The 16,024-nt window shown below is 46.9% G+C and overlaps 1 protein-coding gene across 4 annotated transcripts in view; it reads left to right on the top strand.

Annotated features, from left to right (window-relative positions):
• Window positions 1-16,024, top strand: part of SEC24B (SEC24 homolog B, COPII component) — a 764,077-nt gene that overhangs the window by 96,192 nt on the left and 651,861 nt on the right. For all 4 annotated transcript variants that reach the window (XM_086962000.1, XM_086962001.1, XM_086962003.1 and 1 more), the window contains one exon: window positions 7,337-7,417. In XM_086962000.1, the coding sequence (XP_086818126.1) occupies window positions 7,337-7,417 (81 nt within the window). The remainder of the gene's footprint in view (window positions 1-7,336; window positions 7,418-16,024) is intronic.

Below are 16,024 nucleotides of genomic sequence, written 5' to 3'. Positions count from 1 at the left end.
GAACGGTGGCAAGAGCCAGTTGAGCGGAGCTGAGGTGTCTGGTGGATTCATGGAATGAGAGGCGGTGGTTCAGGTATGCTGGTCCTGCGTCGTGGCGGGCTTTGTAGACGTGTGTGAGGCAATCCATCCACTCAATGTCATGGCAAGAATGAGCCTCTTAAAATAGATTTGCTAAACACTGTATTAATGAGGCTCCTTACCTTTTTTCATTCTTAATTGCCATGATTAGCTTATATAGAGGGAGATTTACATGAGCCAAAAAGGCGCTTGCAACACTTTCACTACAAAATTTGAATTTTATTTCTTGTGCCTTGGCCTAGTAGGGTCAACTGGATCTTGATGCTTCAATCGGACATGGCTGATAGAAATAAAAACATGTTTTATTCTGCCCTGAGAAAATACTTACTTATTTAGGGATATAGTTCGGATTTAACTCCACTTATCGGAGACCTTATTAAAACTTCTTTTCCTACATTTTCCTTTCTGTTTACTGTAAAGTATTGGTGGGGTTTCTTCATTATTTTTTTCCAAATTCTTCTTTATTAGCATTAAAAAAAATAATTCAAGTAAGCCAGGAAGAACACATCCCGCTCCCACCCTGACACCCCCAACACATCACCAGACTACAAGTAAATAACCATCTGTCATCTCTATAGAGTTGGAACACACAAACGACTGGAATTTCCTGATTCTTAATAAGGCCTTGAAGGTTCTGCATTGCGTTTGTTGTAAACATGCTTTCAATAACATTTTGTGCATCATAACTGAATTTCTAGATGTGTCACAAAAGGACAAACTATGTGTGAAAGCACTATATTAAGCATCTTGTCCCTCACCTGCAACGATAATTAGTTAGGACATCTTGAAACAGAAATGCACCTTTTGCAATCTTTTAAAGCCTGATAAATAGTATTGTATAAATGAGGACCAATTGGAAGATTTCCTAGAAATCTACAAGGAGTGGTCCTAACCTTGTCTCTTACAAGAGTATGTCGGTAGCTGGAGTGGAGATTGCTTCTACTGCCTTAATTGCCAGCCCTGCACATTTGCGGTATAGGTTTAAGTTGTATCAATTTTGGCAAATTGTGGTATTGTTTCATGCATTGTTACCGAGACACCGTAGATCAAAGCTGGGCACCTTTTAGCTATTGACAACATTCAAGTAGATGCGTTAAGCAGTATGTACCATGAAAAGCAGCAGCAGCTGATAGAACAACAATATGGAGTTGAAATTTTACTTTAAAAGTTTTTGCTAATTTAAAATCTTCAAATTTCCTTAAACGAGTTTTCAAGAAAGCTGCCAGTGAGAAATGAGTATCACCAATGTATTTGTATATTATTTTGTGTCTCTTGCCTGAGAATCCGCTCTTCACTTCAGGGGGAACTGGAAGGAACATATGGCCTGACCAAGATTGTAAAATGAACTAGAAGACACCTCAGGAAATTATCACTATTTTGGCATTGTCTTTTTGACCACATGATATTGGGCATCAGAGAAAACCGCTGTTATCTTGAGGTCTTACTGGGGTGTGGCAAAACCTCGATTACTAAAAAGGATTTAAACATTGAAACCTCTGTCCATCATTTCATTTGGCAATAATTCTCTAACATACATGGATATCAGTACTTTAATCAATCAAGGATTTAAGAGCAAAGAAAGCAAATGCTGCTCCCCCTGTTATTTGTACTGGCTGTTCATTAATTAGTGTGTCTGAAAATTAGAAATGGGAGTCGGGACCTCTGGTAGTATCCTCTCTACAGCTATTTTCGTACCCTTTGTCTGGCCACTCTAAAAGGTGCTGAACGTAGCAGTGATGAAAAAAACATTTTCATTCAGTCATGTTAATTGGAGCTGGAAGGCTCTAAGGCCACCAATCATACACGTTGTATGATTCTGTTCACATTCTCTGCACATGACCTGGGACTAAGCCCCTCGAACCCCGAGGTTTACTAATATCTGTCTGTATAATGATAGATCTACAATTGGTCACACCTGACACAAACAGCTCACTTCTACAATTATTATAGTCAGTGTGAAATCTTAGAACCAAGAGGACAGTCACCCCAACATGACACACTTCTGAAGGCTGCGTATGACAGAAGTATGTCGCAAAAATGCAGATAATGTTCATAAATAGGGTAGCAGACCCATAAGAAATACTCATTGGTCAAGGTCAATGTGTCTGTCCAGATCTTCATGACACTTGTGACCCTCTCATTGTGCTTACTCTGCTACATCTTCTATTCCCCACACGTCCATTCTTCTGTGACTCTTACGAAAGGGTTTCCCCCAATTGATGAAATCTACATCTTCAAATTGCTTTTTGCAAGAGAAGTCAGCAAACTGAATGTGCCAATACTGATGGTCCAGCCCAAGCCTTGAATCAACTTTTTAATGTTGCACCCTTGAGCTTCTGCTCCCCGCCATTGGCTGCTGAACTGCTTGAACTAGTAATGGAGTTGTTCCTAAGTTCCTAACTCCAGCTTCGTCGAAGTCTGCCCCTTACAGTTTGCAAAAGAAGTACAAGTCTCCTAAGCAGAATTCTTTCTTCGGGCGTAATTGTGATTGTTAAAGTGACGACAGCAGGAAAACACAATCCCACTATTCCAGCTTCCACAGTGACTCCTTAGAAGGAGAAGATGGATTTGGTAGGCAGGAATTTCTGCAGTATAGCAGCCCCTGCTGTGGAATCATTCAGCATCACTGCTCTCCTTGCATAGTACGAGAGGGCTCTTTGGGAGACTTTTGAGATTTTAAGTCAAGTTACCTCGAGAGGACAAACAGTACTTCTCAGAAGTACTCCAAGAATTTGTAATTGTTTCTAACCAAGCGGTTAGAGCTGCTGCCAACCTAGTTGCCCTTGGCGATTGTCATGGTCTGGTTCTTCACCAAAATTCATGACGTCCTGTCACTGGTCTAAAGCCAGTGGCTCTGCAAAGGATTTTAAATCTTCCTTTCTATGGATCAACTATGTTTTTTGCTTTTTTCAGACAAATGTAGTGTGTGGATGCTGAGGTAGAAACACTAAAAGAAGTTGGCTTAGAGAAGCATACCGTTTACAAAACACATTTCGGGAACCTTTATGACTCCTAGTTATAATATCAAAGAGTTCAAGGCACTCTGTGGCCCTGCAAATACCATCAACAAGAACATGAAAAATCCCTAAAACATCTATAAAACCCTAGCGCCCACAGGAAAGCCCTACAGAGATACTCCACTCTTTCTCACTACCCCTTCTATTCTCCACTCCAGTTGGCGAAAATATCAGCAATCATCTGGAAAAGATTACGACTGACAGATGGGTGTAGATTGAACTTCAGAGAATAGCCGTTCTCTAAAACAAACTACTTTCTCTGTCTATTCATCCAAATAAATCTTCTCAATATCATTTAGACCTGCATTGTCTGGAAGTCAGCACCCTCTTCATTAATGATGCTGCAGAACCAGTTACAATGCACAGTTAAGGGAAGGGAGATTAATCCTTCTACTTTCTGATTCCGAAGAAAGAGCAAAAGCAGGACTCTCATCCTATTTTTGACTGCAGGACTACGGATAAGTTCATAAAAAAAACTTCCCTTATTGGCACTTCACCAAATACACCCTCGACTCCTTTCGGGGAATTAGAGGTGTGCCATAGATCTTCATGATGCAAACTTTCATATTTCCATCATTTAAAAGCATTACAGATTCTTGATAATTCAAGTAGACAATGTCCATTACCAATACAAGTTCCTGCCTGATGGCCTAAAATCTGCCCCACAGACTTCTTCAAAGTGCATTTTCATTCCTGGCAGTACACCTAAAAAAACAGGAATGTGTGTCTTCCCCTACCTAGACTACTGTTTCATAAAAACAATAACACCTCAAAAACCCCACATTGTCACTTTAACATGTTTATATTGCCAGTTGGGCCTCAGAGTAAATCACTCCAGTACATTCCATTCATTACATGGGAGCAGGAATAGACACAGCAACCAGTCTGTCACAGCACCCTGCTACAACGCCTCAGAAACATCGGAATCCAAGGAAAAGCACTTGAATGGATCACCTCGTTCCTTGCCGGAAGAACTCAGAAATTCCGCCTCCCACCATTCAAGTCAGAGGCCTCTGAAGTCATCTGCGGCGTGCCACAAGGATCTTCACTCAGCCCCACCCTCTTCAACGTATACATGAGCCCTCTCGCTGCCATCGCACGCCAACACAACCTCAACATCATCTCCTACGCTGATGACACTCAACTAATCCTCTCACTAACCAAAGACCCCAACACCGCCAAAACCAACCTACATGAAGGAATGAAAGAAGTAGCCGAGTAGATGAAGCACAGCCGTCTGAAACTGAACTCAGACAAAACAGAAGTCCTTATCTTAGGCACCTCCCCCTCCGCCTGGGACGACTCTTGGTGGCCAGCGGCCCTTGGAAAAGCACCCATCCCGACGGACCATGCACGGAACCTGGGCGTCATCCTGGACTCCTCACTCTCGATGACCAGACAAGTCAACGCCGTTTCATCATCTTGCTTCAACATTCTCTGCATGCTCAAAAAAACATTTCGCTGGATCCCCACCGAAACTAGAAAAACGGTCTCCCACGCTCTGGTTACAAGCCGACTGGACTACGGAAACACCCTGTACGCCGGTACCACCGCAAAACTTCAGAAAAAACTCCAACGCATCCAGAACGCAGCAGCCAGACTCATACTAGACATCCCACGTAAAGACCATATTTCTGATCACCTGAAAGACCTCCACTGGCTCCCCGTCAATAAACGGATAACATTCCGCCTCCTAACCCACGCACACAAAGCACTTTACGAACTCGGACCAGAATGCCTCAACACACGACTCTCCTTCTACACCCCCTCCCGCCAGCTGCGCTCTTCCAATCAAGCCCTTGCTGCTGTACCTCGCATCAACAAAACCACCATGGGAGGAAGATCCTTCTCCTACCTGGCTGCTAAAACATGGAACTCACTTCCCATTCACCTTCGCCTCACTCAGAACCACCTAGCATTCAGAAAGCAACTTAAAACGTGGATATTCGACCAGTAATTCCCCACCCCTCTTCAAGCGCCTTGAGACCCTCTGGGTATGTAGCGCGCTATATAAATTCATTGACTTGACTTGACTTTCCTGGGCTCGGAAGCCCATATGAATTGTCTTCACATTCAAGAACTGTGGCTGTCAAAAGAAAAATCCTACCTTCTCAACCTCCTGGAGTTGAGGACAGTTCATCTAGTCCTGAAGTAGTTCCTCTCAACTTCACTTTGTCTTTCCTGCTTGTTCAGACAGACAACAGCCCAAAAAGTTATTATCTCAACAAACAAGGAAGCATGAGATCCAGAGCGCAGCCTCTAGAAGCCCATGCTATTTGGTGAAGGTTAATTTTAAGGTACCAGCACATTACAGCAGTCTACCTACCTGGAGTCCACAAAGTTCAAGGGGATTCTCTAATTAGGCTGATTTAAGAAAATCTCAATTTAGTATTAAACAAAATTCTGGAAATGAGGTTTTACAGACATAAACTTATTTGCAAACGTAGACTATAGAAAGTGCCAAAATTAGACATCCATGATTACCAGTCAGAAACAGTGCAAAATTCTCTTTTGATCAGGTGGTATAAGAAATTTGTTTAGGCATCTCCTCCAAAACCCTTTGATCCCGTCTGTAATCATTAAACTAGTGAAGGACACAATGAGAATAATTTGCATTGCTCTGGAGTGAGCATGGCAGTGGAGGTACATCAACCTTCTACACTAGTCAGAAAATCCCCACACGAGACTGCATTGCAGATCAGATCTCCTATTCTAGTTTTAGGCCAGATCCTCCATCTCCGTCTTCCATCACTGACCTTGGCTGCCTGGCTTCTGGCTATTGGTCCTACCAAAGGCCAAGAAGAAGCTGCAAACTCTTCATCAAAAAGATATGGGAAGTCGGGAATGCAGTCTTCAATTATAAAAGTAAACCGTGCGTCCATATAACCTTACAGGAAAACCCCTTTACAGACCCCCCCCCCTTTTTTTAAAAGAAAATAACAGGATCTCAAATATATTGTGGGAGGTATTATGAAAGTTAATTCTACCTTAAAGAGGTGTCTCAGGCACATATCCTGGAAAATAGATTTTCTTGTGACTCATAGGTTTAGTAAAATGTTGTGAGGAACCAATCCACTGATTTTTTTGCAAATAAATCAGTCTCCCTTATGAACTTTCAGAATCATGCCACTCTCACTGAAAGAACTTTGCATTCCCTTGATTTAAAAAGGGTTCCAAAGCTTTACCTTGCTAACGCAAAAGACGTTATGCAACATGACCATCTGATGGTTAATTATGGCCTTATATGAACTGATTTGGCTACTTCGAAAGGGGCTGTATTTCCTTGACCCAGATTTCAGAGGAGATGCTTTGATAGAGAAAAGAATCCCTTCACCATCTGTGTGGATAATGCACTGTAGATCTGTTCCCGCCTTTTAGTAGGGACGGGCTTGCTATTCTGTTAACTGCTTATGACCTATAATGATGATCCCCTCGAGAAAAAAAGAAGAGTTTCTTAAATGCTAGTTCTCCTCCAGGGGAGACTTAATTATAATCATAAGCATCCTCCCTCCTATCCAGAGAAAAGACAAAGGTCCTGTGTACTCCTATGATTCATCTTCTCTGTAGAAAAAATGAACTGGCTCAACTGCTTCCTCTAGGGTATGGTGGAAACTATTAGCTTTACAGTACAAGCAAAAGGATGCTGAAAGCAATGTCTCTTAAAAATAAGGGACTGCACAAAGAAGCTGACTGTTTGAGGTGGCTCTTTAGATGAAACCAGTGTCCTCTCATGCGTGGAACTTTGCTTGCTTACAGGGAGGAAAGCATGTACATGCTTTTGTGTTTGCTACATGGGCTTCTTAGGACCTGCCACTAAAGACATACATCTATTGGAAAGTACCCATTCAGAGAGAAACTTTATCTAATGATGCTTCTCCAGTTTCTGTTTTGCCTGAGGCTCAGCTTTTGTACACCTAAGCTGCCGAGCTTTATTAGTACAAGCATTGTTCTGGCAGCTTTCTTTGAGGATGAAGATGAGAAAAAATGTCAGTTAAGTAAATTGGGCCTGCGCAAGACTGAGGCATGAACCATTTAATGGCACTCCTCAACCGAGGACTTATTAACTAAAAAAACATTTAATGACGTAGTAATCCAAGATGTAGTTGAAAACGAAATTGCAAGACTTTTTAATGCTGGTGTATCCGTCGTGTATGTTGGTATTATATATGTAAGTCGATTTTGCATTTAGGAAGTGATTTTTGTGCTGTTAATTTTTTTGTCTTTCAATGTGCCTACTTTAGGTGTTGAAACCTCTTCCACAACCAGTAGTGCTACTCCTGTGTCCAACAATTATGATGCGCTGGAAGGTGGAGGCTATGCAGGTGAAACATTGCTTTATGACGTTAAATTTTCTAAAGTTCTTCTACATATATAAAGAAAGTTATTTTTGTATGATGGAATCATTGTCTATAAAGTGATGTAAAATGGTTATTCTGTGATATGTACTATATTTATGTAAGTACTTCTGCAGCTATTCCTCTTTCACCCAGATAAATGGGATTCCCCAGCTTTTGCAAAGTGATTGGAACATTTGTTCTACATCACGATTTACTGTTTGGGGGTGCTAAGCTTTATTTTGCCCCACATTACTTATGGAGCCATCACACCTCAAGTCCCAGGCTATTTTTCCCTTGAGGAAATGAACGTTTCATTTTACCCTGCATGGATTTGTTGTAAAATGGTGATTTTAAACCGGAGGTTCGGGGACTATTGGGGGTCCGCTTAGCCTACTCGGGGGGGGGGGGGGGTCCACAACTGCTTAGAACATTAAATAATATGAATGAATTCATAAATATATATATATAAAATAAAAAGCAAAATGTAAAGTTGAACTTTTTAAAACCTACAGTAAATATTAAGGAATTTGAAGTTGGGGGCTAAAAATTGTTAGTATCATCAGATGGATTTGTGGGGACAGTAGAAGTGCATCAAATAGAATATAGTGTAGACAATGAGTGGCCTAAATAGAATTTAGAAAAGCTCCAACCTTCCCATTAAAAGGAAAGTTGTTTTTTTTATGTGTTGATTTCTGTTAATATTTGTCAGTTAAAATATTTCATGATTTATGATTTACATTTTTTTAAAGAAAAATATGTAAAATCTAATTCATTATGCACATTGATTTAATAACCTGCTCAAGCAGTTTGTTTTTCTATAATGGGTGAGGTGTGGCGCAGCGGCCAGGACGGCTGACTTTGGAGAGTGGGGCTAACAGTTCTATCTCCATCGCTGGAAGCAGATCAGCTCAGCATCATGTGACTGGGCAATAGCTCACTTAATCTCCCCAACCGCCCCCAGCACCTTGAGACCCTTAGGGGTGATTAGTTTGTGCTTCCCAAATACTGGGTGTTGGAACTGGGGTAGCCTGGCCTAGGGCAAGACAGTCATTTCAGAGGCACAGTGTAAAGGTTGCAGACCACCCAACAGTAAAACCACGCAATAGCACTCAAAAAGAAAACGCTACACCAAAAATGTGGAAAAATAAGTACTGCTTTATAAAAAATAATATACTTTTCTCTTCAGTTTCAAAATGTACAGTTTAGGCACTTCAGTTTGTCATGGAAACATTAACTCCACTTTTAAGTTCTAAATCATTTTAACAACCAGCATTTACAGTATATTACATATATAGTTGGATCTCTTTAACCAAAACTGGCAGGTAATTCTTATACCTCAATAGCTCAGTGGTGCATTTACCGTACTTTGCTTACTCTAATGCATCTCTCATTACAGCATTACTTTAACCATTAGCAAGATCAGCCCTTATTCTAGCTCAGATAAACAGTGTCCTTTACATGAATAACTTTACAGTTCTCCTCCTTATCTTATCAAAGATGAAATTGGTAAATACCACTTAATTCAGCTTCCCATAAAACCTTGTCAGGGATTCCTCCTGGACGCTGTACTCAAGGGGCCAGAATCTCAATTTATGGCACCAGTTAACTGTGTGGAAGTCACTCCCCCACGTGTCTACCTCCTTACTTGATACTCGAAGCTGGGATCGTCCTGCTCCAGGCTCACAAGGGGAACAGCAAACGAAGGGGGTCGGGGAATTGCAGCTGGAGAGGCCCTCAGAGCTCAGAAGGCTCCACAATGCTCACTCCCCCGCTCGGGCCGACTCCTCAGTGGGGCTCTCGAGCGGAGGACAACCGGGGCAAATTACACGAGGCTCCACCAGCCCCTCTCGGGCCTCTAACCACTCCCTCCCTGCTCGGGCCAGCTCCTCAGTGTGGCGCTCGAGCAGGAGGGAAAGAGCAGATCACTCGGCGCTCCCTGGAGACCGGTGGCGCCTCTCCTCCGCGCCGGTCTTCAAGAACACTTCTTCCGCGGGCATGCGCTGTAGCGCTCGGCTGCCGCCGCCTCCCTCTGCGCTCGCTCGTAGAGCAGACACTTCACTCCTGGGCCTGCCTACTCCTCTGCCCCTCCTTCCGGGGAATACAGCCACAACCAGGCATGCGCGAAGGCGCCGACTAGAAGCGTCTCACCGGGCTTTCCCTTGACAACCGGTTGTCACTCGGCCATACAGCAGAAGCGCGGAAGGCGCCCCCGGGGTCCCGCTCACGAGAGGAAGCCTCGCAAGGTTCCTCAGCCTCAGTGGATCCCGGGGGGGGGCTAGTCTAATGCGCGAACGGTGCCCCAGGGGTCCCGGACCCGGCCGAGGCGGGGCTGTCCCAGTCACAATCCGGCGCCGATCTCTCCTGGCCACAGCTCCACAGCAGGTGAGAGGTAACTCTCGATGGGGGTAATTGAGTGAAGGGACAGTCACTAAAACCAGGGCAGGATGGTTTTGAGGGCTGAATAAAAGGGTGGGGGCCACCAGAATTAACCCTCCACAGTTATAGGGAATCACAGCAGAATTCCTTCCACTGGGCAGAGGACTGTGCTCCGCAGCACCACAGTCTCCTTCTCCTGTTCACACCCCACTATTTTGAAGCTAGGGGTCAGTCAGGCGCCCAGGGTCTCCCTTAACCAGCCACAGCGGGGACAAGACAAGGATCCCAAAGGAGGAGTAGAGAAGTGGATTAGCTAGGCTGCTTCCCAGTCCAGGAGATCAACCCTCACACTAGCCTCTCTCCCACCTTCCAAGATAGCCTATCCTCCAGCTGACTCTCACAGGTAGACAAAATGGCTGCCCCGCATTCCGCCTTATATAGGCTGCCCTTCAGTGGTCCAGAATGGACCAGAAGGTTCTAGAACGCCCTATGCTAGGCTATGGCCAAGTTCTGGGTGTGACAGTTAGGGCAGTTGGTAGCCACCATTTTGTGTGGTTCCAACTTTCCTGTCAGAACAGGCCTCTGGGCCTGAGGTAAAAAACTATGAGGGACAAAAGAACACCTATCCCCTTGGCCAACACCTATAAAAAGTCAGTGGACAAAAATTCTCAGGGTATGAGGGGCAAAAAGGGGACAAAATAAATAATAAATAGGAGGGACTACGTCAAAAAGCCAGACAGGTCTAACACGCGTCCCCCCCAGCTGAAAGTGGGGAGAACTACCCAACCCCTTGGGAGTCCTCATCACTAAGGCGGAAATACCTGGAGAGACCGTCTGCATTGGCGTGGTCCACTCCAGGCCGATGTTCCACCCGGAAGTCCATTCCCTGTAGGGAGATGGACCACCTCAACAACTTGGGATTTTCCCCCTTCATTTGCATCAGCCAACGAAGGGGTCGGTGGTCAGTCTGAACCAGGAAGTGCGAGCCAAAGAGGTATGGCCGCAGCTTCTTCAGAGCCCACACCACCGCAAAAGCTTCCCTCTCAATGGCACTCCACTTCTGTTCCCGGGGAAGCAGTCTCCTGGATATGAAGACTACAGGTTGATCCAGGCCCTCTTCATTTAGTTGCGATAACACTGCCCCAATGCCATGTTCTGATGCATCTGTTTGGACAATGAACTCCTTGGAGAAGTCTGGGGCCTTCAGGACCGGTGCCGCACACATTGCCTGTTTCAATTTCTCGAAAGCTTGCTGACAAGCTCCCGTCCAAACTACCCGTCGAGGTTGTTTCTTGGAGGTGAGCTCTGTGAGGGGCGCTACAATAGTACCATACCCCTTCACAAAGCGACGGTAGTAGCCTGTGAGGCCCAGGAAAGCTCGGACCTCAGTCTGTGTCTTGGGGGGTTCCCAGGCCATGATTGCCTCAATCTTCGCCTGCAGGGGCTGCACAGTCCCCCTACCCACCAAGTGTCCAAGGTACACAACCGACCCCTGCCCAATCTGGCATTTGCTGGCCTTGATTGTCAATCCAGCTTGTCTCAGGGCCTGAAGAACTGCTTGCAAATGCTGCAGATGGTCCTCCCAACTGCTACTGAAGACAGCAATGTCATCCAAGTAAGCAGCAGAGAAACTCTCCATTCCAGAGAGGACCTGGTTCACCAGCCGCTGAAATGTGGCAGGGGCGTTCTTGAGCCCAAAGGGCATCACACAGAACTGGTAGTGTCCCTCAGGCGTGGAGAAGGCTGACCTTTCCCTTGCTCCATCTGTCAAGGAGATCTGCCAGTACCCTGAAGTGAGGTCAAAGCTACTCAGATATTGGGCAGCTCCTAGCCGGTCAATCAATTCATCCGCCCTAGGGATCGGATGAGCATCAGTCCTTGTCACTGAATTCAGTCCTCGGTAATCCACACAGAACCTCAGTTCAGGTGTGGTGCCTGGTGGTGCGGCTTTTGGCACGAGCACCACCGGACTGGACCAAGGGCTGTTGGAAGGTTCAATAACTCCCAGCTCTAGCATCTTGGCGACCTCTCCATGGATGCTAGCCTTCACCTTGTCAGACAGCCGGTAGGTCTTTGACTTCACTGGTGGGCTGTCTCCTGTGTCCACGTCATGGGTACACAGGTGAGTCCTTCCCGGGACAAGGGAGAACAACGAAGAGTACTGCTCCAGGATCTGGCGGCAGTCCTCCCGCTGCTCAGGAGTTAGAGTAGGAGAGAGAATCACTCCCTCCACTGACCCATCCTTCTCTTGAGACGAAAAGAGATCTGGGAGAGGTTCGCTTTCCGCTTCCTCTTCCCCGTCAGTCACCATCATCAACATGACTTCGGGCCTCTCATGGTGGGGCTTGAGACGGTTGGCATGCAGCACCCGTAGGGGCTGTCGAGGGGTCTTAAGGTCCACCAGGTATGTGGCCTTACCCTTCTTCTCCAACACCTCAAAGGGGCCTGTCCAGCGATCCTGGAGGGCGCTAAGCTCTCCAGGCTCCATCACCCACACTTTCTGGCCAGGCTCCAATTCCACCTGGTGAGCATTATGGTCATACCACTCCTTCATGACTGCCTGGCTGGCCTCCAAGTTGTCAGAAGCTTGCTTCCACAACTTCGCCATTTGGCTCCTGAAGGCCAGCATGTAGCTCACCACATCCTGGGGGGGTTTCCTGGGAGACTTCTCCCAACCATCCTTCACCAAGCTGAGAGGACCGCGTACAGGGTGCCCATACAGAAGCTCAAAGGGGCTGAAGCCCACTCCCTTCTGGGGCACTTCCCTGTAGGAAAAGAGTAAACAGGGTAGGAGGACGTCCCATTTCCTCCGCAGGCTTTCGGGCAGACTTCTGATCATGCCCTTCAAGGTCTTATTAAACCTCTCAACCAGTCCATTCGACTGGGGGTGATAAGGAGTGGTGAACCGGTAGGTCACTCCACACTCCTTCCACATTGCCCACATGTAAGCTGACATGAAGTTGGTCCCCCTGTCAGACACAACTTCCTTGGGAAATCCCACTCGGGTAAAGATTCCCATTAGGGCTCTTGCCTTCTACAGGTGCAGTGACTGTCCTCAGAGGTATTGCCTCTGGATACCGTGTGGCATGATCCACCAGAACCAGGATAAACCTGTGACCAGCTGTTGTTGGTGGATCCAAAGGCCCTACAATGTCGATGCCCACCCTCTCAAAGGGTGTGCTAACGACTGGAAGTGGTTCCAGGGGAGCTTTTAGCTTCACCCCTGTTTTCCCACTGGCCTGGCAGGTTACACATGTCCGACAGTAAGTGTTGGACGCCACTTTCATCTGAGGCCAGTAAAAGTGGAGGACAAGCCGTGCAAAGGTCTTGTCCTGACCTAAGTGTCCTGCCAGGGGTATGGCATGAGCCAATTCCAAAAGAAAGGCTCGGTACTGTTGCGGGACTACCAAGGCCCTTGATGAACCAGGCAAGGGTACCTTGGGTTCACTGTAGAGGAGTCCATCCTCCCAGTAAATATGGTAGTGTCCCGTAACATCACCTGCTGCTTGGGCTTCAGCCTGTCGCCTCAGTCCCTCAAGGGTGGGGCACTCCCTCTGCCCCTTACAGAATTCCTCTCTGGTAGGACCTCCCTCCACATGCCACTCCGCAGGGATGGGTAAATCCTCCAGAGAGTCTACTTCCCCCTCCACGGACTCCTGGTCCACCACCGCAGGTGGCCGATCTGTCACATGGGGTGTGGAAGCCGGAGCAGGCTTTCTCTGTCTCTGGGTCTGTCCCATCTTAGCAGCGGGTTGGGCCATTGTTGCAGGCTCCAACCCAGGCGAACTCCCTCTCCGGGCAGTCTCAGACCGTGTGCTTGCACAGGCCCAGTCAGGTGTACCCAGCATCGCAGAATGCGTCCGGTATTCCACCTCTCTCCAAGTGTTGTGTTCCATGTCATTCCCCAGCAGACAATCGACTGGCACGGCAGGGCTTACGGCAACTCGAAGTGAACCTGCGACCCCCTCCCACTCAAAGGGAACCTCAGCCACTGGATAGTGGCCCATTCTGCCGTCAGCCATCGCGGCGGGTGGAGTACATTAGGAACAACCTGCTCTGGAGACACCAGCTGACTTCTCACCATAGTCATACTGGCTCCTGTATCTCTCAGAGCCTCCCCTCTCTGGCCATTGATGGTAACCCATTGCCCATACTTTGTAGTATTTGGGGGCACCTGGATCTTTGGAACCATCTCCCGCTCTCCCAGGGACACTAAGGTGACACCCGCCCACTCACCCCCCTTATCTAAGGGCAACTCCTCCCGAGCGCTACACTAGCTACTCCCGGTGACTTTCCTCCGGTGGGAGGGGGTGGTCTCTTTGGGCATCTGACATCCCCCTTATAATGTCCAACACCACCACATTCAAAACAGTGGAGAACCCTGGGCTGCTGGCTTTGGCCAGGATTAGGGTTTCTGGGCGGGTTTGCCCTAGGGGTGAAACCTGCTCCCTTCCCTTGGAAGTTATTTTGGGGACCTTTAGAGAACTCTCTCTTTTTCTCCCCCCCCTCCTTCTTCTGGGGGGGCGCCCTGTCCGGCTTTTTGAGATTCCCCTCCAGTCCCCTTGGAGGACACCCGGGTACTTGCCCAGATGTCCGCCTCCTCTGCAAGCTTCCGGGGATTGGTCAGCTTGCTGTCCACCAGGTGTTGGCGCAGCTCGGGAAAACATTTCTCGAGGAGGTGTTCTCTCAAAAATAGATCGTACAGCCCCTCATAATCCTTTACCTCACTGCCCTTGACCCAACCCTCTAAGGCCTTTCTGGCGTAGTCAAGGAAGTCCACCCAGTTCTGGGTGCTTAATTTGTGGCTCCCCCTGAACTTCTGTCGGTACCTTTCTGGGGTAAGCCCGAACTTCCTTAACAACACCAGCTTCATGGTGGGGTAGTTAGTTTGTTCCTCTGGTTCCAGGGCCAGCAAGGTGTCCCGTCCAGCAGGAGGCATGTACTTGTACAAACTACCCCCCCAGTGCTTCTCCTGCACCCCATGAACCCTCAGAGAAACCTCATAAGCAGCCAGCCACTTAGCTATATCGTCCCCCTGACTGAAGCTCGCTATCAGGTCTTTTGGTAAATAGGGTTTGGTCTCCCTGGCTGTCTCCTTTGGTTCGCTGCCACCATTCCTTTCAGGAGAGGACCCCCGTCGCAGGCTTTGGAGCTCCAGTTCCTTCAGTCTGAACTCGTGGGCCATCCTCCTCTCCTCTTTCTCCTGCTCCAACTTAGCCAACTCCCATCTCAACTGTCTTTTCTCCCTCCTATCCGTGAGCTCGGCTTCAGTTAAGCTTCCCCCAGAGGCGCTACTACCCCTTCTGGAGTAGGACACTGGTCCTGGGAGTAAGTTTTCCCCTTCAGTGTGGAATAACTCATCTATCCCCCCCACCGTGTCCTGGTCTACCCCCTCTTCCTCCTCCTTCTTTTCTTGGTGTGCCTCCACCCAAGCCCTAAGACTGGTCTGGAGCTCCCCCATCCTGGCACCATGTTTGAAAAATACCCCCATTTGCTGGCAGAACATTTTTAACTGTGACACAGAATAGACCTCTAGGTTTTCCACAGCGAACTCCATCTTGAGTCAGGCAAACCTAGATAACACACCAGAAATTGCAGAGTTGCAAGGGCAACCTAAAGCCACCTCCACCCACCACCAGGAACAAATTTGGAAAAATCAAAAGGACAAATTGGGAGGGCCGCAAGGAGAAAACTCCTGGTGTAGGTTTAGTGTATTACGTTGAATTACTATTGAGTAGCTGCAACCAAGTCAGTTTCCCACCTCTAGGCACCAACCTGTTGGAACTGGGGTAGCCTGGCCTAGGGCAAGACGGTCATTTCAGAGGCACAGTGTAAAGGTTGCAGACCACCCAACAGTAAAACCACGCAATAGCACTCAAAAAGAAAACGCTACACCAAAAATGTGGAAAAATAAGTACTGCTTTATAAAAATAATATACTTTTCTCTTCAGTTTCAAAATGTACAGTTTAGGCACTTCAGTTTGTCATGGAAACATTAACTCCACTTTTAAGTTCTAAATCATTTTAACAACCACCATTTACAGTATATTACATATATAGTTGGATCTCTTTAACCAAAACTGGCAGCTAATTCTTATACCTCAATAGCTCAGTGGTGCATTTACTGTACTTTGCTTACTCTAATGCATCTCTCATTACAGCATTACTTTAACCATTAGCAAGATCAGCCCTTATTCTAGCTCAGATAAACAGTGT

The sequence above is a fragment of the Lissotriton vulgaris genome, chromosome 3_1 (genome assembly GCF_964263255.1).
Source record: "Lissotriton vulgaris chromosome 3_1, aLisVul1.2, whole genome shotgun sequence".
Classification (NCBI taxonomy): domain Eukaryota; kingdom Metazoa; phylum Chordata; class Amphibia; order Caudata; family Salamandridae; genus Lissotriton; species Lissotriton vulgaris.
The sequence above is the reverse complement of the archived record's forward strand: the minus strand, read 5'-3'. Positions and strand labels throughout refer to the sequence as shown.